This window comes from Oncorhynchus gorbuscha, linkage group LG01, assembly GCF_021184085.1.
Source record: "Oncorhynchus gorbuscha isolate QuinsamMale2020 ecotype Even-year linkage group LG01, OgorEven_v1.0, whole genome shotgun sequence".
Lineage (NCBI taxonomy): Eukaryota > Metazoa > Chordata > Actinopteri > Salmoniformes > Salmonidae > Oncorhynchus > Oncorhynchus gorbuscha.
In genome coordinates this window covers 118,706,900-118,734,862 of record NC_060173.1, presented here as the reverse complement: position 1 = coordinate 118,734,862, position 27,963 = coordinate 118,706,900, and the positions used below count along the sequence as shown (strand labels likewise).

The 27,963-nt window shown below is 42.4% G+C and overlaps 1 protein-coding gene across 6 annotated transcripts in view; it reads left to right on the top strand.

Moving 5' to 3' along the window:
• Positions 1–788: 788 nt before the first annotated feature.
• carf (calcium responsive transcription factor) overlaps positions 789–27,963 on the top strand; it is a 90,134-nt gene continuing 62,959 nt past the window's right edge. The window contains exons 1-10 of one of the 6 annotated variants that reach the window (XM_046348167.1): positions 1,319–1,456; positions 2,129–2,356; positions 2,607–2,724; positions 5,853–6,573; positions 6,725–6,913; positions 7,033–7,111; positions 11,920–12,109; positions 25,165–25,285; positions 25,619–25,762; positions 25,927–26,199. In XM_046348167.1, coding sequence (XP_046204123.1) covers positions 6,449–6,573; positions 6,725–6,913; positions 7,033–7,111; positions 11,920–12,109; positions 25,165–25,285; positions 25,619–25,762; positions 25,927–26,199 — 1,121 coding nt within the window. In that variant the 5' untranslated portion in view covers positions 1,319–1,456; positions 2,129–2,356; positions 2,607–2,724; positions 5,853–6,448. Of the gene's footprint in view, positions 871–1,306; positions 1,457–2,128; positions 2,357–2,606; positions 2,725–5,852; positions 6,679–6,724; positions 6,914–7,032; positions 7,112–8,704; positions 8,902–11,919; positions 12,110–23,720; positions 24,261–25,164; positions 25,286–25,618; positions 25,763–25,926; positions 26,200–27,963 lie in introns of those variants that run through there. The other 5 variants (XM_046348262.1, XM_046348248.1, XM_046348306.1 and 2 more) reach the window with 5 other exon arrangements.

The following is a 27,963-nucleotide window of genomic DNA, read 5'->3' as shown; positions in this document are numbered from 1 at the left end:
TTTTTGTCATCTCTCAATGCCATATTCCCATTGTTAGCGTTATAGTTATAGCTATTCCATTGCTATAGTTTCTGTAGTCTGGTGACCAGTTAGTTTTTGAAAAGAAAGAAGAGAAAAATATTTCCATTCTTCCCATCACGGACTGGTAGAGCTGTGACACCAGGTGGGTGCAATAATTATCAAGTAGAACAGGAAAAACATCTCAGAACCTCCATTCATTGACCATTGTCTGCTGTCTTCTAAATTCCACTGGAGCAAAATTACTAGCTGATAACACAATTAATGTTCGTATTTACATCATGTAATGTAGTGCTCTAGAGAAATTATATATTTATTGGTGAATTGTAGCGTCGCAAGATTTTCCCCAAATGGTTCCGGTAACTAGCCAATTATTTACGTGGAAATCAAGTCCAGTCTGCTGTAAAACAGAAACTCGATGTGTGTGAACCGGACTTTAACGTAACTTTGACAAAAAAATCAGTATCCCTTCCAACCACCACCACCAGTTCATTCTCTGTATGTTATTTCGGTGTAAATCAGCATCCTCTGGCGTCACTTCCTGAAAGAGGTGGAAATCAGCATCCTCTGGCGTCACTTCCTGAAAGAGGTGGAAATTGCGCCTCTCTGTGGTGAACATATATAAAATACCAGAAGTAAAATATGCCTTCGACGGTGTCCTGCGAGGATCAAATATTTTTCACGTCGGACGAATAGAAGAATAACGCGTTTGTTGTTTGAGAACGAGGCGAGCAGAAGTCTGGACGAAGACGAGGTTGAGTAGACTCGTTTTGAATTTCCAATCCTTGTCCCCCCTTTATACCCACAACTCTGTGGCTACACAGTCAGACTAGAGAGGGCTATGTAAAAGAGGTAGACTACCCTAAAATCATGAGAATTGTTTGACTCAACTAGATAATTCTCCTTTACTAGCTCGGCTAGCCAAACAAGCTAACGATAGCTAGCTTGCTATACAGACATTTTAATCCAACATGGCGCTTTAAAGAATGTTTTATGACCAAGACAAGGGATGATGATTTGTTTGGGTAACTAGGAGACTCTACTCCTGCAATTAATCAAAACAATCACAAACGACTCTTGTTGAAATGCATTGAATAAAGCGTCTTGCTGTGCACCAGCTGTCTTCCTTATGATTAACGAGCTAGCAATCTATAGATCCAGTGACCATTCTGAAAATGTCAATGAATGGATTTGCAATTACAATACTGATTGATGACGACACACTTGCACCCAATTAAATACCTGTACCTGGTCACTCTAATAGGGTTCTGTTTGTTTGTGTATGTAGCAAGTTAGCTGACTGTCTGCTTGGGAGATGGAGGAGCAGGAGAGAGCTATGGATGAGGATGCTCTGGACTCAAAGCCTCCACTGACCACTGAAGAGGATGAGCCCAAACACACCGTCCTCCACGGGTCTCATATCACTGAAACACAACAGGTAGGACTTGACCCTCGGTAGGACTTGACCCAGTCGGTGGGACTTGACCCTAGGAGTCGGCGGGACTTGACCCTAGTAGTCGGCGGGACTTGACCCTAGTAGTCGGCGGGACTTGACCCTAGGAGTCGGCGGGACTTGACCCTAGGAGTCGGCCGGACTTGACCCTAGGAGTCGGCGGGACTTGACCCTAGGAGTCGGCGGGACTTGACCCTAGGAGTCGGCGGGACTTGACCCTAGGAGTCGGCGGGACTTGACCCTAGGAGTCGGCGGGACTTGACCCTAGGAGTCGGCGGGACTTGACCCTAGGAGTCGGCGGGACTTGACCCTAGGAGTCGGCGGGACTTGACCCTAGGAGTCGGCGGGACTTGACCCTAGGAGTCGGCGGGACTTGACCCTAGGAGTCGGCGGGACTTGACCCTAGGAGTCGGCGGGACTTGACCCTAGGAGTCGGCGGGACTTGACCCTAGGAGTCGGCGGGACTTGACCCTAGGAGTCGGCGGGACTTGACCCTAGGAGTCGGCGGGACTTGACCCTAGGAGTCGGCGGGACTTGACCCTATACGTTTCAAAATGATTTGTGTTGAGAAAGAATAATACAGTGCAGATATCAGGATACCAAATCAATGGCAATTAGCATAATCACATGCATGTGAAGTATTGTATTGTGTTCCAGGAGCCCAGGGAACCTGCACCTGAAGAGAATGAGACGAAGCCACAGTTCTCCGAGCTGCTTGTTATCAACAGCCTAGCTCCTCCAGACAACTGGGAACTGACAAAGACAGAAATGCTGATACTGTCACGGACAGAGAATCAGGCAGCGATACAGACACAGACATCATCACGGACAGATGAGTTTATCATACTTGATCAGAATGGACAGCCCCTACAGTGTGACCGCATGGTGAGTAGAGAGGGTTTCACAAGAGCATAGAAACAGGTCCAGGCAGCTGCCAAATGGTACCCTGGTGATCCCAGATCTGTTTATGCTGAATAGCCAACTTGTTATAGCCTGGTTGGCTAGTCATCACAAACACATCTGGCAGCATCAGGCTAGACTAGGCAATTAATGTTTGTTCCATGCTTCTTAAACACAGCCTATGAACTGCTGGGTTTACGGTCTTCGTGTAGCCTAAACATCTTCGCTCCCCTAGGTGCTCGTGACCAGTCAGTCAGACAACGGAGAGATGTATGTTATCCCCTCTAATCAGCTAGGAGGGGCTCAGGTGTTACTTCCTAGAGGACACCTACTGGACATCATAGACCCTACAGGTATTATTAACCAGAAACTCACCTGCTTCTACAGATACCAGCACCCTATTCCCTATTATAGTGCACCCTATTCCCTATTATAGTGCACCCTATTCCCTATTATAGTGCACCCTATTCCCTATTATAGTGCACCCTATTCCCTATTATAGTGCACCCTATTCCCTATTATAGTGCACCCTATTCCCTATTATAGTGCACCCTATTCCCTATTATAGTGCACCCTATTCCCTATTATAGTGCACCCTATTCCCTATTATAGTGCACCCTATTCCCTATTATAGTGCACCCTATTCCCTATTATAGTGCACCCTATTCCCTATTATAGTGCACCCTATTCCCTACTATAGTGCACCCTATTCCCTACTATAGTGCACCCTATTCCCTATTATAGTGCACCCTATTCCCTATTATAGTGCACCCTATTCCCTATTATAGTGCACCCTATTCCCTATTATAGTGCACCCTATTCCCTATTATAGTGCACCCTATTCCCTATTATAGTGCACCCTATTCCCTATTATAGTGCACCCTATTCCCTATTATAGTGCACCCTATTCCCTACTATAGTGCACCCTATTCCCTATTATAGTGCACCCTATTCCCTATTATAGTGCACCCTATTATAGTGCACCCTATTCCCTATTATAGTGCACCCTATTATAGTGCACCCTATTCCCTATTATAGTGCACCCTATTCCCTACTATAGTGCACCCTATTCCCTATTATAGTGCACCCTATTCCCTATTATAGTGCACCCTATTATAGTGCACCCTATTCCCTATTATAGTGCACCCTATTCCCTATTATAGTGCACCCTATTCCCTATTATAGTGCACCCTATTATAGTGCACCCTATTCCCTATTATAGTGCACCCTATTATAGTGCACCCTATTCCCTATTATAGTGCACCCTATTCCCTACTATAGTGCACCCTATTCCCTATTATAGTGCATCCCTATTATAGTGCACCCTATTCCCTACTATAGTGCACCCTATTCCCTATTATAGTGCACCCTATTATAGTGCACCCTATTATAGTGCACCTTATTCCCTACTATAGTGCACCCTATTCCCTACTATAGTGCACCCTATTCCCTACTATAGTGCACCCTATTCCCTACTATAGTGCACCCTATTCCCTACTATAGTGCACCCTATTCCCTACTATAGTGCACCCTATTCCCTATTATAGTGCACCCTATTATAGTACACCCTATTCCCTATTATAGTGCACCCTATTCCCTACTATAGTGCACCCTATTCCCTACTATAGTGCACCCTATTCCCTACTATAGTGCACCCTATTCCCTATTATAGTACACCCTATTCCCTACTATAGTGCACCCTATTCCCTACTATAGTGCACCCTATTCCCTATTATAGTACACCCTATTCCCTATTATAGTACACCCTATTCCCTATTATAGTGCACCCTATTCCCTACTATAGTGCCCCTATTCCCTACTATAGTGCACCCTATTCCCTACTATAGTGCACCCTATTCCCTATTATAGTGCACTACTTTTGACCAGAGCTGGCCTACAAATGACTTCAGGTCAGACTGATGTGTGGGGCGATGGACAGCAGCAGAATTAAATTCAGGATGAGTCGCCAGGCAAACAGAAGTCTGCATTTCTGACGTTCCCTCTCGAAATATATTAGTTATTATATTCTATTTCTTGTTAGACAATGTCAAGGAATTTTAACAGAAATTGCTGCAATTCCTTGTACAGTGTTTGGTGTTACAGAATTGAATAGAACACTATCTCTATCAGAGGAGGCTGGTGAGGGGAGGACGGCTCACAATAATGTCTGGAACGGAGCAAATAGAATGTCATCAAACACATGGAGACCAATGTGAAACCATGGAGACCAATGTGAAACCATGGAGACCAATGTGAAACCATGGAGACCAATGTGAAACCATGGAGACCAATGTGAAACCATGGAGACCAATGTGAAACCATGGAGACCAATGTGAAACCATGGAGACCAATGTGAAACCATGGAGACCAATGTGAAACCATGGAGACTAATGTGAAACCATGGAGACCAATGTGAAACCATGGAGACCAATGTGAGACCATGGAGACCAATGTGAGACCAATGTGAAACCATGGAGACCAATGTGAGACCATGGAGACCAATGTGAGACCATGGAGACCAATGTGAGACCATGGAGACCAATGTGAAACCATGGAGACCAATGTGAAACCATGGAGACCAATGTGAAACCATGGAGACCAATGTGAAACCATGGAGACCAATGTGAAACCATGGAGACCAATGTGAAACCATGGAGACCAATGTGAAACCATGGAGACCAATGTGAGACCATGGAGACCAATGTGAAACCATGGAGACCAATGTGAAACCATGGAGACCAATCTGAAACCATGGAGACCAATCTGAGACCATGGAGACCAATGTGAGACCAATGTGAGACCAATGTGAGACCAATGTGAAACCATGGAGACCAATGTGAGACCAATGTGAGACCATGGAGACCAATGTGAGAACCATGGAGACCAATGTGAGACCATGGAGACCAATGTGAAACCATGGAGACCAATGTGAGACCAATGTGAAACCATGGAGACCAATGTGAAACCATGGAGACAAATGTGAGACCAATGTGAAACCATGTAGACCAATGTGAAACCATGGAGACCAATGTGAAACCATGGAGACCAATGTGAAACCATGGAGACCAATGTGAAACCATGGAGACCAATGTGAAACCATGGAGACCAATGTGAAACCATGGAGACCAATGTGAAACCATGGAGACCAATGTGAAACCATGGAGACCAATGTGAAACCATGGAGACCAATGTAAAACCATGTAGACCAATGTAAAACCATGGAGACCAATGTGAAACCATGGAGACCAATGTGAAACCATGGAGACCAATGTGAAACCATGGAGACCAATGTGAGACCAATGTGAAACCATGGAGACCAATGTGAAACCATGGAGATCAATGTGTTTGATGTATTTGATCTCATTCCACTAATTCCGCTCCAGTCATTACCACGAGCCAGTCCTCCCCAATTAAGGTGCCACCAGCCTCCTGTGCTTTCTATAGTTTGGTGTATGAAGTTGAGATTGTCTGATCTGTTTAGGATCCTGAGGGGAGAAGACTGCTGATGAGAAAGAGCTTCACACCATCACGTTAACAGCTGTTACGGATGACAGAGGCAGTTTGACTACAGTACCATCGGCTGTTACGGATGACAGAGGCAGTTTGACTACAGTACCATCGGCTGTTACGGATGACAGAGGCAGTTTGACTACAGTACCATCGGCTGTTACGGATGACAGAGGCAGTTTAACTATAGTACCATCGGCTGTTACGGATGACAGAGGCAGTTTGACTACAGTACCATCGGCTGTTACGGATGACAGAGGCAGTTTGACTATAGTACCATCGGCTGTTACGGATGACAGAGGCAGTTTGACTACAGTACCATCGGCTGTTACGGATGACAGAGGCAGTTTGACTACAGTACCATCGGCTGTTACGGATGACAGAGGCAGTTTGACTACAGTACCATCGGCTGTTACGGATGACAGAGGCAGTTTGACTACAGTACCATCGGCTGTTACGGATGACAGAGGCAGTTTGACTACAGTACCATCGGCTGTTACGGATGACAGAGGCAGTTTGACTACGGATGACAGCGGCAGTTTGACTACGGATGACAGCGGCAGTTTGACTATGGATGACAGAGGCAGTTTGACTACAGTACCATCGGCTGTTATGGATGACAGAGGCAGTTTGACTATAGTACCATCGGCTGTTACGGATGACAGCGGCAGTTTGACTACGGATGACAGAGGCAGTTTGACTACGGTACCATCGGCTGTTTATGGATGACAGAGGCAGTTTGACTACGGATGACAGAGGCAGTTTGACTATAGTACCATCGGCTGTTATGGATGACAGAGGCAGTTTGACTATAGTACCATCGGCTGTTACGGATGACAGCGGCAGTTTGACTACGGATGACAGAGGCAGTTTGACTACGGATGACAGAGGCAGTTTGACTACGGATGACAGAGGCAGTTTGACTACGGATGACAGAGGCAGTTTGACTACGGATGACAGAGGCAGTTTGACTACGGATGACAGAGGCAGTTTGACTACAGTACCATCGGTTGCGGCTAAGAGCTCGGCACAGAGGTGGGCTCACATCTTCTTCGTGTTACACTCAGTAACTGTTTAAGGAATATTAGGTTCGTTTGACAATAGTTGTAACTGTTACTGTCCCTCTTCCCATGTTACTGTTGTGTTGCGTGTAGCTCTCAGGTCTGTTTCACCTCTCTGAAACCTCTCCCAGCCAACGTCCCCAACTGGGCCCTGAGGCTTCATAATGCTGAGGTACGTCTACCAACTGGGCCCTGAGGCTTCATAATGCTTACGTCTACCAACTGGGCCCTGAGGCTTCATAATGCTGAGGTACGTCTACCAACTGGGCCTTGAGGCTTCATAATGCTGAGGTACGTCTACCAACTGGGCCCTGAGGCTTCATAATGCTGAGGACGTCTACCAACTGGGCCCTGAGGCTTCATAATGCTGAGGTACGTCTACCAACTGGGCCCTGAGGCTTCATAATGCTGAGGTATGTCTACCAACTGGGCCCTGAGGCTTCATAATGCTGAGGATACGTCTACCAACTGGGCCCTGAGGCTTCATAATGCTGAGGTACGTCTACCAACTGGGCCCTGAGGCTTCATAATGCTGAGGTACGTCTACCAACTGGGTCCTGAGGCTTCATAATGCTGAGGTCGTCTACCAACTGGGCCCTGAGGCTTCATAATGCTGAGGTACATCTACCAACTGGGCCCTGAGGCTTCATAATGCTGAGGTACGTCTACCAACTGGGCCCTGGGGCTTCATAATGCTTACGTCTACCAACTGGGCCCTTCATAATGCTGAGGCGTTCATAATAATGCTGAGGTACGTCTACCAACTGGGCCTTGAGGCTTCATAATGCTCTACGTCTACCAACTGGGCCTTGAGGCTTCATAATGCTGAGCTCTCAGGTCGTCTACCAACTGGGCCCTGAGGCTTCATAATGCTGAGGTACGTCTACCAACTGGGCCCTGAGGCTTCATAATGCTGAGGTACGTCTACCAACTGGGCCCTGAGGCTTCATAATGCTGAGGTACGTCTACCAACTGGGCCCTGAGGCTTCATAATGCTGAGGTACGTCTACCAACTGGGCCCTGAGGCTTCATAATGCTGAGGTACGTCTACCAACTGGGCCCTGAGGCTTCATAATGCTGAGGTACGTCTACCAACTGGGCCCTGAGGCTTCATAATGCTGAGGTACGTCTACCAACTGGGCCCTGAGGCTTCATAATGCTGAGGTACGTCTACCAACTGGGCCCTGAGGCTTCATAATGCTGAGGTACGTCTACCAACTGGGCCCTGAGGCTTCATAATGCTGAGGCACGTCTACCAACTGGGTCTACCAACTGGGCCCTGGGCCCTGAGGCTTCATAATGCTGAGGTACGTCTACCAACTGGGCCCTGAGGCTTCATAATGCTGAGGTACGTCTACCAACTGGGCCCTGAGGCTTCATAATGCTGAGGTACGTCTACCAACTGGGCCCTGAGGCTTCATAATGCTGAGGCTTCATAATACGTCTACCAACTGGGCCCTGAGGCTTCATAATGCTGAGGTACGTCTACCAACTGGGCCCTGGGGCTTCATAATGCTGAGGTACGTCTACCAACTGGGCCCTGGGGCTTCATAATGCTGAGGTACGTCTACCAACTGGGCCCTGAGGCTTCATAATGCTGAGGTACGTCTACCAACTGGGCCCTGAGGCTTCATAATGCTGAATACGTCTACCAACTGGGCCCTGGGGCTTCATAATGCTGAGGTACGTCTACCAACTGGGCCCTGGGGCTTCACTAATGTACGTCTACCAACTGGGCCCTGGGGCTTCATAATGCTGTACGTCTACCAACTGGGCCCTGGGGCTTCATAATGCTGAGGTACGTCTACCAACTGGGCCCTGAGGCTTCATAATGCTGAGGTACGTCTACCAACTGGGCCCTGAGGCTTCATAATGCTGAGGTACGTCTACCAACTGGGCCCTGAGGCTTCATAATGCTGAGGTACGTCTACCAACTGGGCCCTGAGGCTTCATAATGCTGAGGTACGTCTACCAACTGGGCCCTGGGCTTCATAATGCTGAGGTACGTCTACCAACTGGGCCCTGGGGCTTCACTGGGCCCTGGGGCTTCATACACTAAACTGCATTACACTGCTCCCAACCTAACACATTCTAACACATCAAATCTAATTTTATTTGTCACATGCGCCAAATACAACAGTAGACCTTACCGTGAAATGGTGAATACAACAGTAGACCTTACCGTGAAATGGTGAATACAACAGTAGACCTTACCGTGAAATGGTGAATACAACAGTAGACCTTACCTTGAAATGGTGAATACAACAGTAGACCTTACCGTGAAATGGTGAATACAACAGTAGACCTTACCGTGAAATGGTGAATACAACAGTAGACCTTACCGTGAAATGGTGAATACAACAGTAGACCTTACCGTGAAATGCTGAATACAACAGTAGACCTTACCGTGAAATGGTGAATACAACAGTAGACCTTACCGTGAAATGCTGAATACAACAGTAGACCTTACCGTGAAATGCTGAATACAACAGTAGACCTTACCGTGAAATGCTGAATACAACAGTAGACCTTACCGTGAAATGGTGAATACAACAGTAGACCTTACCGTGAAATGCTGAATACAACAGTAGACCTTACCGTGAAATGCTGAATACAACAGTAGACCTTACCGTGAAATGCTGAATACAACAGTAGACCTTACCGTGAAATGCTGAATACAACAGTAGACCTTACCGTGAAATGCTGAATACAACAGTAGACCTTACCGTGAAATGCTGAATACAACAGTAGACCTTACCGTGAAATGCTGAATACAACAGTAGACCTTACCGTGAAATGGTGAATACAACAGTAGACCTTACCGTGAAATGCTTACTGACAAGCCCTTAACCAACAATGCCATTTTATGAAAAATAAGAGTTAAGAACAGATTTACTTAACTAAAGTTCAAAAAAATAGAAGAGCAACAATAAAATCACAATAACGAGACTTTATACACAGGTTAGTCGAGGTAATTTGTACATGTAGGTAGGGGTAAAGTGACTATACATAGATAATAAACAGCGAGTAGGAGCGGTGTAAAAACAAAGGGGGGGGTCAATGCAAATAGTCCGGTGGCCATTTGATTAGCTGTTCAGGAGTCTTATGGCTTGGGGGAGTAGAAGCTGTTAAGATGCCTTTTGGACCTAGACTTGGCGCTCCGGTACCGCTTGCCGTGCGGTAGCAGAGAGAACAGTCCATGACTAAGATGGCTGGAGTCTTTGACAATTTTTAGGGTCTTCCTCTGACACCACCTGGTATAGAAGTCCTGGAAGGCAGGAAACTTGGCAGTGCCTTGCGGTCGGAGGCAGAGCAGTTGCCATACGAGGCAGTGATGCAAGCAGTCAGGATGCTCTCGATGGTGCAGCTGTAGAACCTTTTGAGGATCTGAGGACCAATGCCAAATCCTCAAAAAAACGTTGAGGTCTCGACACCATCTTGTTCGGGGCCAACTGCCCATTATGCCAAACCTACGCTCACCAAGTTTCGTCTTTTGAAGTCTTTTCCGTTTAGGAGAAAAGGCCACGTCGTGATTGGTGATATTTTGTACATTTGCAATATGATTCCATTCGCCCTCTTGTGGGATTTACCGGGACAGCTGAAAAATGACCAAAATTTGAACATTTTATAAAACGGAAACCGAATGTCAGATAGATTTCGTTCGATGACTTCCCGGAAGATCCGGCCCTGCAGCACGGCCCACCGCCGTCCCCGAATTTTAGAAGCGTTGGCGGACGTCAAGTAAGGGACCGTACATTTGCAATGTGGACTTTCTCACTAACCATATGTCAAAATGTTCCCTTAAGGTACGTTGACACCCTAAGACTCGTTGACACCCTAAGACTCGTTGACACCCTAAGACACGTTGACACCCTAAGACACGTTGACACCCTAAGACACGTTGACACCCTAAGACACGTTGACACCCTAAGACACGTTGACACCCTAAGACACGTTGACACCCTAAGACACGTTGACACCCTAAGACACGTTGACACCCTAAGACACGTTGACACCCTAAGACACGTTGACACCCTAAGACTCGTTGACACCCTAAGACTCGTTGACACCCTAAGACTCGTTGACACCCTAAGACATGTTGACACCCTAAGACACGTTGACACCCTAAGACTCGTTGACACCCTAAGACTCGTTGACACCCTAAGACTCGTTGACACCCTAAGACTCGTTGACACCCTAAGACTCGTTGACACCCTAAGACTCGTTGACACCCTAAGACTCGTTGACACCCTAAGACTCGTTGACACCCTAAGACTCGTTGACACCCTAAGACTCGTTGACACCCTAAGACTCGTTGACACCCTAAGACTCGTTGACACCCTAAGACTCGTTGACACCCTAAGACTCGTTGACACCCTAAGACTCGTTGACACCCTAAGACTCGTTGACACCCTAAGACTCGTTGACACCCTAAGACTCGTTGACACCCTAAGACTCGTTGACACCCTAAGACTCGGTTGACACCCTAAGACACAGCTCTGTTGCCTGAGGATGCTAACAGGAAAGGCTTGTGATAGTTAGCGTCCTCAGGCTTATAGCTTTGCACATTTCTGGGAAGGAAGGGCCTCAACAGTCCTCCATGTTGACTCTTTAATTTCTTCTTCTCCTCCTTTTCTCTTTCTTTCTTGTCTCTGTCTATCTGTCTCCCCCCCTTTCTCTCTCTGTCTCCCCCATCTCTCTCTGTCTCCCCCCCTCTCGCTCTGTCTCCCCCTTTTCTCTCTGTCTCCCCCCTCTCTCTCTGTGTCTCCCCATCTCTCTCTGTCTCCCCCCTCTCGCTCTTCCTCGCTCTGTGTCTCTCCCCCTCTCTGTCTCTCTGTCTCCCCCTCCGTCTCCCCCTTTTCTCTCTGTCTCCCCCCTCTCGCTCTTCCTCTCTCTCTCCCCTCTCTGTCTCCCCCCCCTCTGTCTCCCCCCCCTCTGTCTCTCTCTGTCCCCCCCCCCTCTCTGTGTCTCCTGGAGCAGAGGATAGGTGACTCATACCGTGGCTACTGTAACACCGACACAGAGCTGGAGACCATCCTCCTGCTCCACAAGCAGCAGACCAACAGTGTGTTTGGGACACGCCAGTCCCCCTCCCCTGCCAAGCCTGCCAGCCGTCTGATGTGGAAGTCCCAATACGTACCTTACGATGGCGTCCCTTTTGTCAATGCAGGTATACAGTCACAGTACTGGTTCAGTAGCCTACGATTATCAGACTAGATACTGTATGTTATCAGACTAGATACTGTATGTTATCAGACTAGATACTGTATGCTATCAGACTAGATACTGTATGTTAGACTAGATACTGTATGTTAGACTAGATACTGTATGTTATCAGACTAGATACTGTATGTTATCAGACTAGATACTGTATGTTAGACTAGATACTGTATGTTAGACTAGATACTGTATGTTATCAGACTAGATACTGTATGTTATCAGACTAGATACTGTATGTTATCAGACTAGATACTGTATGTTATCAGACTAGATACTGTATGTTATCAGACTAGATACTGTATGTTAGACTAGATACTGTATGCTATCAGACTAGATACTGTATGTTATTAGACTAGATACTGTATGTTAGACTAGATACTGTATGTTATCAGACTAGATACTGTATGTTATCAGACTAGATACTGTATGTTATCAGACTAGATACTGTATGTTATCTGACTAGATACTGTATGTTATCAGACTAGATACTGTATGTTATCAGACTAGATACTGTATGTTAGACTAGATACTGTATGTTAGACTAGATACTGTATGTTAGACTAGATACTGTATGTTAGACTAGATAATGTATGTTGGACTAGATACTGTATGTTAGACTAGATACTGTATGTTATCAGACTAGATACTGTATGTTATCAGACTAGATACTGTATGTTAGACTAGATACTGTATGTTAGACTAGATACTGTATGTTAGACTAGATACTGTATGTTAGACTAGATACTGTATGTTAGACTAGATACTGTATGTTAGACTAGATACTGTATGTTATCAGACTAGATACTGTATGTTATCAGACTAGATACTGTATGTTAGACTAGATACTGTATGTTAGACTAGATACTGTATGTTAGACTAGATACTGTATGTTAGACTAGATACTGTATGTTATCAGACTAGATACTGTATGTTATCAGACTAGATACTGTATGTTATCAGACTAGATACTGTATGTTATCAGACTAGATACTGTATGTTAGACTAGATACTGTATGTTAGACTAGATACTGTATGTTATCAGACTAGATACTGTATGTTAGACTAGATACTGTATGTTAGACTAGATACTGTATGTTATCAGACTAGATACTGTATGTTATCAGACTAGATACTGTATGTTAGACTAGATACTGTATGTTAGACTAGATACTGTATGTTAGACTAGATACTGTATGTTAGACTAGATACTGTATGTTAGACTAGATAATGTATGTTGGACTAGATACTGTATGTTAGACTAGATACTGTATGTTATCAGACTAGATACTGTATGTTATCAGACTAGATACTGTATGTTAGACTAGATACTGTATGTTAGACTAGATACTGTATGTTAGACTAGATACTGTATGTTAGACTAGATACTGTATGTTAGACTAGATACTGTATGTTAGACTAGATACTGTATGTTAGACTAGATACTGTATGTTAGACTAGATACTGTATGTTAGACTAGATACTGTATGTTATCAGACTAGATACTGTATGTTATCAGACTAGATACTGTATGTTATCAGACTAGATACTGTATGTTATCAGACTAGATACTGTATGTTATCAGACTAGATACTGTATGTTATCAGACTAGATACTGTATGTTAGACTAGATACTGTATGTTATCAGACTAGATACTGTATGTTATCAGACTAGATACTGTATGTTATCTGACTAGATACTGTATGTTATCTGACTAGATACTGTATGTTATCAGACTAGATACTGTATGCTATCAGACTAGATACTGTATGTTATCTGGCTATAGACTGTAGACCTGTTCATTTATCAGACTAGATACTGTATGTTAGACTAGATACTGTATGTTAGACTAGATACTGTATGTTATCAGACTAGATACTGTATGTTAGACTAGATACTGTATGTTAGACTAGATACTGTATGTTAGACTAGATACTGTATGTTAGACTAGATACTGTATGTTAGACTAGATACTGTATGTTAGACTAGATACTGTATGTTAGACTAGATACTGTATGTTAGACTAGATACTGTATGTTAGACTAGATACTGTATGTTAGACTAGATACTGTATGTTATCAGACTAGATACTGTATGTTAGACTAGATACTGTATGTTATCAGACTAGATACTGTATGTTATCAGACTAGATACTGTATGTTATCAGACTAGATACTGTATGTTATCAGACTAGATACTGTATGTTATCAGACTAGATACTGTATGTTATCAGACTAGATACTGTATGTTATCAGACTAGATACTGTATGTTAGACTAGATACTGTATGTTAGACTAGATACTGTATGTTATCAGACTAGATACTGTATGTTATCTGACTAGATACTGTATGTTATCAGACTAGATACTGTATGTTATCAGACTAGATACTGTATGTTATCTGACTAGATACTGTATGTTATCAGACTAGATACTGTATGCTATCAGACTAGATACTGTATGTTATCTGGCTATAGACTGTAGACCTGTTCATTTATCAGACTAGATACTGTATGTTATCAGACTAGATACTGTATGTTAGACTAGATACTGTATGTTATCAGACTAGATACTGTATGTTAGACTAGATACTGTATGTTAGACTAGATACTGTATGTTAGACTAGATACTGTATGTTAGACTAGATACTGTATGTTATCAGACTAGATACTGTATGTTATCAGACTAGATACTGTATGTTATCAGACTAGATACTGTATGTTAGACTAGATACTGTATGTTATCAGACTAGATACTGTAGACTAGTTCATTTATCAGACTAGATACTGTATGTTAGACTAGATACTGTATGTTAGACTAGATACTGTATGTTAGACTAGATACTGTATGTTAGACTAGATACTGTATGTTAGACTAGATACTGTATGTTAGACTAGATACTGTATGTTAGACTAGATACTGTATGTTATCAGACTAGATACTGTATGTTATCAGACTAGATACTGTATGTTATCAGACTAGATACTGTATGTTAGACTAGATACTGTATGTTAGACTAGATACTGTATGTTAGACTAGATACTGTATGTTAGACTAGATACTGTATGTTAGACTAGATACTGTATGTTATCAGACTAGATACTGTATGTTAGACTAGATACTGTATGTTAGACTAGATACTGTATGTTATCAGACTAGATACTGTATGTTATCAGACTAGATACTGTATGTTATCAGACTAGATACTGTATGTTAGACTAGATACTGTATGTTAGACTAGATACTGTATGTTAGACTAGATACTGTATGTTAGACTAGATACTGTATGTTATCAGACTAGATACTATATGTTATCAGACTAGATACTGTATGTTAGACTAGATACTGTATGTTATCAGACTAGATACTGTAGACTAGTTCATTTATCAGACTAGATACTGTATGTTAGACTAGATACTGTATGTTAGACTAGATACTGTATGTTAGACTAGATACTGTATGTTAGACTAGATACTGTATGTTAGACTAGATACTGTATGTTATCAGACTAGATACTGTATGTTAGACTAGATACTGTATGTTATCAGACTAGATACTGTATGTTATCAGACTAGATACTGTATGTTAGACTAGATACTGTATGTTAGACTAGATACTGTATGTTAGACTAGATACTGTATGTTATCAGACTAGATACTGTATGTTATCAGACTAGATACTGTATGTTAGACTAGATACTGTATGTTAGACTAGATACTGTATGTTAGACTAGATACTGTATGTTAGACTAGATACTGTATGTTAGACTAGATACTGTATGTTAGACTAGATACTGTATGTTATTAGACTAGATACTGTATGTTATTAGACTAGATACTGTATGTTATCAGACTAGATACTGTATGTTAGACTAGATACTGTATGTTAGACTAGATACTGTATGTTAGACTAGATACTGTATGTTATCAGACTAGATACTGTATGTTAGACTAGATACTGTATGTTAGACTAGATACTGTATGTTATCAGACTAGATACTGTATGTTATCAGACTAGATACTGTATGTTATCAGACTAGATACTGTATGTTAGACTAGATACTGTATGTTAGACTAGATACTGTATGTTAGACTAGATACTGTATGTTAGACTAGATACTGTATGTTAGACTAGATACTATATGTTAGACTAGATACTGTATGTTAGACTAGATACTGTATGTTAGACTAGATACTGTATGTTAGACTAGATACTGTATGTTAGACTAGATACTGTATGTTAGACTAGATACTGTATGTTAGACTAGATACTGTATGTTAGACTAGATACTGTATGTTAGACTAGATACTGTATGTTAGACTAGATACTGTATGTTAGACTAGATACTGTATGTTAGACTAGATACTGTATGTTATCAGACTAGATACTGTATGTTATCAGACTAGATACTGTATGTTATCAGACTAGATACTGTATGTTATCAGACTAGATACTGTATGTTAGACTAGATACTGTATGTTAGACTAGATACTGTATGTTAGACTAGATACTGTATGTTAGACTAGATACTGTATGTTAGACTAGATACTGTATGTCAGACTAGATACTGTATGTTAGACTAGATACTGTATGTTATCAGACTAGATACTGTATGTTAGACTAGATAATGTATGCTATCAGACTAGATACTGTATGCTATCAGACTAGATACTGTATGCTATCAGACTAGATACTGTATGTTATCAGACTAGATACTGTATGTTAGACTAGATACTGTATGTTAGACTAGATACTGTATGTTAGACTAGATACTGTATGTTAGACTAGATACTGTATGTTAGACTAGATACTGTATGTTAGACTAGATACTGTATGTTATCAGACTAGATACTGTATGTTAGACTAGATACTGTATGTTAGACTAGATACTGTATGTTAGACTAGATACTGTATGTCAGACTAGATACTGTATGTCAGACTAGATACTGTATGTTAGACTAGATACTGTATGTTAGACTAGATACTGTATGTTAGACTAGATACTGTATGTTTTCAGACTAGATACTGTATGTTATCAGACTAGATACTGTATGTTATCAGACTAGATACTGTATGTTAGACTAGATACTGTATGTTAGACTAGATACTGTATGTTAGACTAGATACTGTATGTTAGACTAGATAGTGTATGTCAGACTAGATACTGTATGTTAGACTAGATACTGTATGTTAGACTAGATACTGTATGTTAGACTAGATACTGTATGTTAGACTAGATACTGTATGTTAGACTAGATACTGTATGTTAGACTAGATACTGTATGCTATCAGACTAGATACTGTATGCTATCAGACTAGATACTGTATGCTATCAGACTAGATACTGTATGTTAGACTAGATACTGTATGTCAGACTAGATACTGTATGTTAGACTAGATACTGTATGTTAGACTAGATACTGTATGTTAGACTAGATACTGTATGCTATCAGACTAGATACTGTATGTTATCAGACTAGATACTGTATGTTAGACTAGATACTGTATGTTAGACTAGATACTGTATGTTAGACTAGATACTGTATGTTAGACTAGATACTGTATGTTAGACTAGATACTGTATGTTATCAGACTAGATACTGTATGTTATCAGACTAGATACTGTATGTTATCAGACTAGATACTGTATGTTATCAGACTAGATACTGTATGTTAGACTAGATACTGTATGTTAGACTAGATACTGTATGTTAGACTAGATACTGTATGTTAGACTAGATACTGTATGTTAGACTAGATACTGTATGTTAGACTAGATACTGTATGTTAGACTAGATACTGTATGTTAGACTAGATACTGTATGTTAGACTAGATACTGTATGTTAGACTAGATACTGTATGTTAGACTAGATACTGTATGTTAGACTAGATACTGTATGTTATCAGACTAGATACTGTATGTTATCAGACTAGATACTGTATGTTATCAGACTAGATACTGTATGTTATCAGACTAGATACTGTATGTTATCAGACTAGATACTGTATGTTATCAGACTAGATACTGTATGTTATCAGACTAGATACTGTATGTTATCAGACTAGATACTGTATGTTATCAGACTAGATACTGTATGTTAGACTAGATACTGTATGTTAGACTAGATACTGTATGTTAGACTAGATACTGTATGCTATCAGACTAGATACTGTATGCTATCAGACTAGATACTGTATGCTATCAGACTAGATACTGTATGCTATCAGACTAGATACTGTATGTTAGACTAGATACTGTATGTCAGACTAGATACTGTATGTTAGACTAGATACTGTATGTTAGACTAGATACTGTATGTTAGACTAGATACTGTATGCTATCAGACTAGATACTGTATGCTATCAGACTAGATACTGTATGTTATCAGACTAGATACTGTATGTTAGACTAGATACTGTATGTTAGACTAGATACTGTATGTTAGACTAGATACTGTATGTTAGACTAGATACTGTATGTTATCAGACTAGATACTGTATGTTATCAGACTAGATACTGTATGTTATCAGACTAGATACTGTATGTTAGACTAGATACTGTATGTTAGACTAGATACTGTATGTTAGACTAGATACTGTATGTTAGACTAGATACTGTATGTTAGACTAGATACTGTATGTTAGACTAGATACTGTATGTTAGACTAGATACTGTATGTTAGACTAGATACTGTATGTTAGACTAGATACTGTATGTTATCAGACTAGATACTGTATGTTATCAGACTAGATACTGTATGTTATCAGACTAGATACTGTATGTTATCAGACTAGATACTGTATGTTATCAGACTAGATACTGTATGTTATCAGACTAGATACTGTATGTTAGACTAGATACTGTATGTTAGACTAGATACTGTATGTTAGACTAGATACTGTATGTTAGACTAGATACTGTATGTTAGACTAGATACTGTATGTTAGACTAGATACTGTATGTTAGACTAGATACTGTATGTTAGACTAGATACTGTATGTTAGACTAGATACTGTATGCTATCAGACTAGATACTGTATGCTATCAGACTAGATACTGTATGTTAGACTAGATACTGTATGTTAGACTAGATACTGTATGTTAGACTAGATACTGTATGTTAGACTAGATACTGTATGTTAGACTAGATACTGTATGTTAGACTAGATACTGTATGTTAGACTAGATACTGTATGTTAGACTAGATACTGTATGTTAGACTAGATACTGTATGTTAGACTAGATACTGTATGTTAGACTAGATACTGTATGTTAGACTAGATACTGTATGTTAGACTAGATACTGTATGCTATCAGACTAGATACTGTATGCTATCAGACTAGATACTGTATGCTATCAGACTAGATACTGTATGCTATCAGACTAGATACTGTATGCTATCAGACTAGATACTGTATGCTATCAGACTAGATACTGTATGTTAGACTAGATACTGTATGTTAGACTAGATACTGTATGTTAGACTAGATACTGTATGTTAGACTAGATACTGTATGTTAGACTAGATACTGTATGTTAGACTAGATACTGTATGTTAGACTAGATACTGTATGTTAGACTAGATACTGTATGTTAGACTAGATACTGTATGTTAGACTAGATACTGTATGTTAGACTAGATACTGTATGTTAGACTAGATACTGTATGTTAGACTAGATACTGTATGTTAGACTAGATACTGTATGTTATCAGACTAGATACTGTATGTTATCAGACTAGATACTGTATGTTATCAGACTAGATACTGTATGTTATCAGACTAGATACTGTATGTTATCAGACTAGATACTGTATGTTATCAGACTAGATACTGTATGTTATCAGACTAGATACTGTATGTTATCAGACTAGATACTGTATGTTATCAGACTAGATACTGTATGTTATCAGACTAGATACTGTATGTTATCAGACTAGATACTGTATGTTATCAGACTAGATACTGTATGTTATCAGACTAGATACTGTATGTTATCAGACTAGATACTGTATGTTAGACTAGATACTGTATGTTAGACTAGATACTGTATGTTAGACTAGATACTGTATGTTAGACTAGATACTGTATGTTAGACTACATTTACATTTACATTTAAGTCATTTAGCAGACGCTCTTATCCAGAGCGACTTACAAATTGGTGCAATCACCTTATGACATCCAGTGGGACAGTCACTTAACAATAGTGCATCTAAAACTTAGGGGGGGTGGGGTGAGAGGGATTACTTAACCTATCCTAGGTATTCCTTAAAGAGGTGGGGTTTCAGGTGTCTCCGGAAGACTAGATACTGTATGTTAGACTAGATACTGTATGTTAGACTAGATACTGTATGTTAGACTAGATACTGTATGTTAGACTAGATACTGTATGCTATCAGACTAGATACTGTATGCTATCAGACTAGATACTGTATGCTATCAGACTAGATACTGTATGCTATCAGACTAGATACTGTATGCTATCAGACTAGATACTGTATGCTATCAGACTAGATACTGTATGCTATCAGACTAGATACTGTATGCTATCAGACTAGATACTGTATGCTATCAGACTAGATACTGTATGCTATCAGACTAGATACTGTATGCTATCAGACTAGATACTGTATGTTAGACTAGATACTGTATGTTAGACTAGATACTGTATGTCAGACTAGATACTGTATGTCAGACTAGATACTGTATGTCAGACTAGATACTGTATGTTAGACTAGATACTGTATGTTAGACTAGATACTGTATGTTAGACTAGATACTGTATGTTAGACTAGATACTGTATGTTATCTGACTAGATAGGCTTATAAGTCCTCTGCCATTTTTTTTTTTCCTATTCTGGGAGAAAGGAATGAAGGAGAGAGAGATGGACACTCACAGTGGTGAGATATTCTGTAACTAAAGGAATGAAGGAGAGAGAGAGAGAGAGAGAGAGGAGGAGATGGACACTCACAGTGGTGAGATATTCTGTAACTAAAGGAATGAAGGAGAGAGAGGACACTCACAGTGGTGAGATATTCTGTAACTAAAGGAATGAAGGAGAGAGAGAGGAGGAGATGGACACTCACAGTGGTGAGATATTCTGTAACTAAAGGAATGAAGGAGAGAGAGGAGATGGACACTCACAGTGCTGAGATATTCTGTAACCAAAGGAATGAAGGAGAGAGAGAGGAGATGGACACTCACAGTGGTGAGATATTCTGTAGCTAAAGGAATGAAGGAGAGGAGAGAGAGGAGAGAGAGAGAGAGAGAGAGAGGAGGAGATGGACACTCACAGTGGTGAGGTATTCTGTAGCTAAAGGAATGAAGGAGAGGAGAGCGAGAGAGAGAGGAGGAGATGGACACTCACAGTGGTGAGATATTCTGTAGCTAAAGGAATGAAGGAGAGAGAGAGGAGATGGACACTCACAGTGGTGAGATATTCTGTAGCTAAAGGAATGAAGGAGAGGAGAGAGAGGAGAGAGAGAGGAGGAGATGGACACTCACAGTGGTGAGATATTCTGTAGCTAAAGGAATGAAGGAGAGAGAGAGGAGATGGACACTCACAGTGGTGAGATATTCTGTAGCTAAAGGAATGAAGGAGAGGAGAGAGAGGAGAGAGAGAGAGAGAGAGAGGAGGAGATTGACACTCACAGTGGTGAGATATTCTGTAGCTAAAGGAATGAAGGAGAGAGAGAGGAGATGGACACTCACAGTGGTGAGATATTCTGTAGCTAAAGGAATGAAGGAGAGAGAGAGGAGATGGACACTCACAGTGGTGAGGTATTCTGTAGCTAAAGGAATGAAGGAGAGGAGAGAGAGGAGATGGACACTCACAGTGGTGAGATATTCTGTAACTAAAGGAAGGAGAGAGAGAGGAGGAGATGGACACTCACAGTGGTGAGAGATCCTGTAACTAAAGGAATGAAGGAGAGAGAGAGGAGATGGACACTCACAGTGGTGAGAGATCCTGTAACTAAAGGAATGAAGGAGATAGAGAGGAGGAGATGGACACTCACAGTGGTGAGAGATCCTGTAACTAAAGGAATGAAGGAGAGAGAGGAGATGGACACTCACAGTGGTGAGATATTCTGTAACCAAAGGAATGAAGGAGAGAGAGAGAGGAGATGGACACTCACAGTGGTGAGAGATCCTGTAACTAAAGGAATGAAGGAGAGAGAGGAGATGGACACTCACAGTGGTGAGATATTCTGTAACCAAAGGAATGAAGGAGAGAGAGAGAGGAGATGGACACTCACAGTGGTGAGAGATCCTGTAACTAAAGGAATGAAGGAGAGAGAGGAGATGGACACTCACAGTGGTGAGATATTCTGTAACCAAAGGAATGAAGGAGAGAGAGAGAGGAGATGGACACTCACAGTGGTGAGAGATCCTGTAACTAAAGGAATGAAGGAGAGAGAGGAGGAGATGGACACTCACAGTGGTGAGATATTCTGTAGCTAAAGGAATGAAGGAGAGAGAGGAGGAGATGGACACTCACAGTGGTGAGATATTCTGTAGCTAAAGGAATGAAGGAGAGAGAGAGAGAGAGGAGATGGACACTCACAGTGGTGAGATATTCTGTAACTAAAGGAAGGAGAGAGAGAGGAGGAGATGGACACTCACAGTGGTGAGAGATCCTGTAACTAAAGGAAGGAGAGAGAGAGGAGGAGATGGACACTCACAGTGCTGAGATATTCTGTAACTAAAGGAAGGAGAGAGAGAGGAGGAGATGGACACTCACAGTGGTGAGAGATCCTGTAACTAAAGGAATGAAGGAGAGAGAGAGGAGATGGACACTCACAGTGGTGAGAGATCCTGTAACTAAAGGAATGAAGGAGATAGAGAGGAGGAGATGGACACTCACAGTGGTGAGAGATCCTGTAACTAAAGGAATGAAGGAGAGAGAGGAGATGGACACTCACAGTGGTGAGATATTCTGTAACCAAAGGAATGAAGGAGAGAGAGAGAGGAGATGGACACTCACAGTGGTGAGAGATCCTGTAACTAAAGGAATGAAGGAGAGAGAGAGGAGATGGACACTCACAGTGGTGAGATATTCTGTAACTAAAGGAATGAAGGAGAGAGAGAGGAGATGGACACTCACAGTGGTGAGAGATCCTGTAACTAAAGGAATGAAGGAGAGAGAGAGGAGATGGACACTCACAGTGGTGAGAGATCCTGTAACTAAAGGAATGAAGGAGATAGAGAGGAGGAGATGGACACTCACAGTGGTGAGAGATCCTGTAACTAAAGGAATGAAGGAGAGAGAGGAGATGGACACTCACAGTGGTGAGATATTCTGTAACCAAAGGAATGAAGGAGAGAGAGAGAGGAGATGGACACTCACAGTGGTGAGAGATCCTGTAACTAAAGGAATGAAGGAGATAGAGAGGAGGAGATGGACACTCACAGTGCTGAGATATTCTGTAGCTAAAGGAATGAAGGAGAGAGAGAGGAGAGGAGAGAGAGAGAGAGGAGATGGACACTCACAGTGGTGAGATATTCTGTAGCTAAAGGAATGAAGGAGAGGAGAGAGAGAGAGAGGAGATGGACACTCACAGTGGTGAGATATTCTGTAGCTAAAGGAATGAAGGAGAGGAGAGAGGAGATGGACACTCACAGTGGTGAGATATTCTGTAACTAAAGGAAGGAGAGAGAGAGGAGGAGATGGACACTCACAGTGGTGAGAGATCCTGTAACTAAAGGAATGAAGGAAAGAGAGGAGATGGACACTCACAGTGGTGAGAGATCCTGTAACTAAAGGAATGAAGGAGAGAGAGAGGAGATGGACACTCACAGTGGTGAGATATTCTGTAACTAAAGGAATGAAGGAGAGAGAGAGGAGATGGACACTCACAGTGGTGAGAGATCCTGTAACTAAAGGAATGAAGGAGAGAGAGAGGAGATGGACACTCACAGTGGTGAGATATTCTGTAACTAAAGGAATGAAGGAGAGAGAGAGGAGATGGACACTCACGGTGGTGAGGTATTCTGTAACTAAAGGAATGAAGGAGAGAGAGAGGAGATGGACACTCACAGTGGTGAGAGATCCTGTAACTAAAGGAATGAAGGAGAGAGAGAGGAGATGGACACTCACAGTGGTGAGATATTCTGTAACTAAAGGAATGAAGGAGAGAGAGAGGAGATGGACACTCACGGTGGTGAGGTATTCTGTAACTAAAGGAATGAAGGAGAGAGAGAGGAGATGGACACTCACGGTGGTGAGATATTCTGTAACTTAAGGAATGAAGGAGAGAGAGAGAGAGAGAGAGATGGACACTCACAGTGGTGAGATATTCTGTAACTAAAGGTAGTCAGTCTATTAATGATGGTGGTTGGTGACTTGTGCAGACTACTACTAAGGCGTGTACAGAGGAGATTACCGTGACTCAACTGTCATGTAGATGTTTACTGGGATCATGACTGCCGGGGTGGCTGTAATACGGTCAAAAGTATTCTGAATTATAATGGAAACCAGGTCATATTCAGAGTTATAATGGAAACCAGGTCATATTCAGAGTTATAATGGAAACCAGGTCATATTCAGAGTTATAATGGAAACCAGGTCATATTCAGAGTTATAATGGAAACCAGGTCATATTCAGCTGGGACTAGGGTGCCATTTGGGATGCAAGCCTTTTCCATCTGTATCCAGGCAGTAGAGCTGTAGTGATGGAATCATCTCCTTTCTCCATCTGTATCCAGGCAGTAGAGCTATAGTGATGGAATCATCTCCTTTCTCCATCTGTATCCAGGCAGTAGAGCTATAGTGATGGAATCATCTCCTTTCTCCATCTGTATCCAGGCAGTAGAGCTATAGTGATGGAATCATCTCCTTTCTCCATCTGTATCCAGGCAGTAGAGCTATAGTGATGGAATCATCTCCTTTCTCCATCTGTATCCAGGCAGTAGAGCTATAGTGATGGAATCATCTCCTTTCTCCATCTGTATCCAGGCAGTAGAGCTGTAGTGATGGAATCATCTCCTTTCTCCATCTGTATCCAGGCAGTAGAGCTATAGTGATGGAATGTCAGTATGGTCCAAGGAGGAAAGGTCTCCAGCCCAAGAAGACTGCAGAGCAGAACATCAGTCCGAACATTGATTACAAAGCTACATGCCCTGCCAGGTAGACACGCATCCACACAAACCCCATCTATTTTATTTTACCTTTATTTAACTAGGCAAGTCAGTTAAGAACAAATTCTTATTTTCAATGACTGCCTAGGAACAGTGGGTTAACTGCCTGTTCAGGGGCAGAACGACAGATTTTGTACCTTGTCAGCTCGGCGATTTGAACTTGCAACCTTTCGGTTACTAGTCCAATGCTCTAACCACTAGGCTACCCTGCCGCCCCTATCTATGCTAACAACAATATGCTACCAACTCTGTGGACATAAGAGCTGTGTTTTTTTAAAACATTTTTTAGTTAGTATTTTCTGACGTTGCTCTCATTCTTCAGGATCTATATCAAGAAGGTGTGTAAGTTTCCTCAGCACCGGGTGCCTACGGATCCTAACGTAGACAAGAGGGTTGTTCGTCAGGAACAGGAGAAAGCTTTCTTCAACCTCCGGAAGACCCTGTGGGACGTGGGCGGAGTCCTGAGGCATTGATAGATTCTGCTATTTATACTTGGATTTGATATATTATTAAAGCTCCTTGCGGATGCTCAGCCCGTGTGGTCTTATAACACACTTAATGTTTAAATAAGTAAACCTTTCTGATTGGTTGATTGACATCCGTTTCTTTGTTTATTCTCTCCCTTAACAGGTACTACATGCAGCTCCCCACCCAGAAAGCTCACCTCTATCATGACATGGAGGCTCTCCTCCTGCCTCCTCCTCCAGACCTCCTCTTCCTCCCCATGGAGGAGGAGGTGAAGCAGGAGGAGGAGGATGAGGAGGAGAGGGGATGTGTCTGTGAGGAAGGTGCGGAGGATGGTGGAAGCATGCCATCTCGTCTCCACCCCAGGGTGGCAGAGAAGATCAGGGAGTTGGTGGAGCAGGGGTACCATCAGGTGTACCAGGTCCGTAAACAGCTCAGGTAAGGAGGCCCTCAGGGGCTATATCAAACAACTACTGTCCCTGGTGTTAACCTCTATCATGGTCCCCAGTATTACCACTGTCCCTGGTGTTAACCTCTATCATGGTCCCCAGTATTACCACTGTCCCTGGTGTTAACCTCTATCATGGTCCCCAGTATTACCACTGTCCCTGGTGTTAACCTCTATCATGGTCCCCAGTATTACCTCTATCATGGTCCCCAGTATTACCACTGTCCCTGGTGTTAACCTCTATCATGGTCCCCTGTATTACCTCTATCATGGTCCCCTGTATTACCACTGTCCCTGGTGTTAACCTCTATCATGGTCCCCAGTATTACCTCTATCATGGTCCCCAGTATTACCACTGTCCCTGGTGTTAACCTCTATCATGGTCCCCAGTATTACCTCTATCATGGTCCCCAGTATTACCACTGTCCCTGGTGTTAACCTCTATCATGGTCCCCAGTATTACCACTGTCCCTGGTGTTAATCTCTATCATGGTCCCCAGTATTACCTCTATCATGGTCCCCAGTATTACCACTGTCCCTGGTGTTAACCTCTATCATGGTCCCCAGTATTACCACTGTCCCTGGTGTTAATCTCTATCATGGTCCCCAGTATTACCTCTATCATGGTCCCCAGTATTACCACTGTCCCTGGTGTTAATCTCTATCATGGTCCCCAGTATTACCTCTATCATGGTCCCCAGTATTACCTCTATCATGGTCCCCAGTATTACCTCTATCATGGTCCCCAGTATTACCTCTATCATGGTCCCCAGTATTACCACTGTCCCTGGTGTTAACCTCTATCATGGTCCCCAGCATTACCTCTATCATGGTCCCTATCATGGTCCCCAGTATTACCACTGTCCCTGGTGTTAATCTCTATCATGGTCCCCAGTATTACCTCTATCATGGTCCCCAGTATTACCTCTATCATGGTCCCCAGTATTACCTCTATCATGGTCCCCAGTATTACCTCTATCATGGTCCCCAGTATTACCACTGTCCCTGGTGTTAACCTCTATCATGGTCCCCAGCATTACCTCTATCATGGTCCCCAGTATTACCACTGTCCCTGGTGTTAACCTCTATCATGGTCCCCAGTATTACCTCTATCATGGTCCCCTGTATTACCTCTATCATGGTCCCCAGTATTACCACTGTCCCTGGTGTTAACCTCTATCATGGTCCCCAGTATTACCTCTATCATGGTCCCCTGTATTACCACTGTCCCTGGTGTTAACCTCTATCATGGTCCCCTGTATTACCTCTATCATGGTCCCCAGTATTACCTCTATCATGGTCCCCTGTATTACCACTGTCCCTGGTGTTAACCTCTATCATGGTCCCCAGTATTACCTCTATCATGGTCCCCTGTATTACCACTGTCCCTGGTGTTAACCTCTATCATGGTCCCCAGTATTACCTCTATCATGGTCCCCAGTATTACCACTGTCCCTGGTGTTAACCTCTATCATGGTCCCCAGTATTACCTCTATCATGGTCCCCAGTATTACCACTGTCCCTGGTGTTAACCTCTATCATGGTCCCCAGTATTACCTCTATCATGGTCCCCAGTATTACCTCTATCATGGTCCCCAGTATTACCACTGTCCCTGGTGTTAACCTCTATCATGGTCCCCAGTATTACCACTGTCCCTGGTGCTAACCTCTATCATGGTCCCCAATATTACCACTGTCCCTGGTGTTAACCTCTATAATGGTCCCCAGTATTACCTCTATCATGGTCCCCAGTA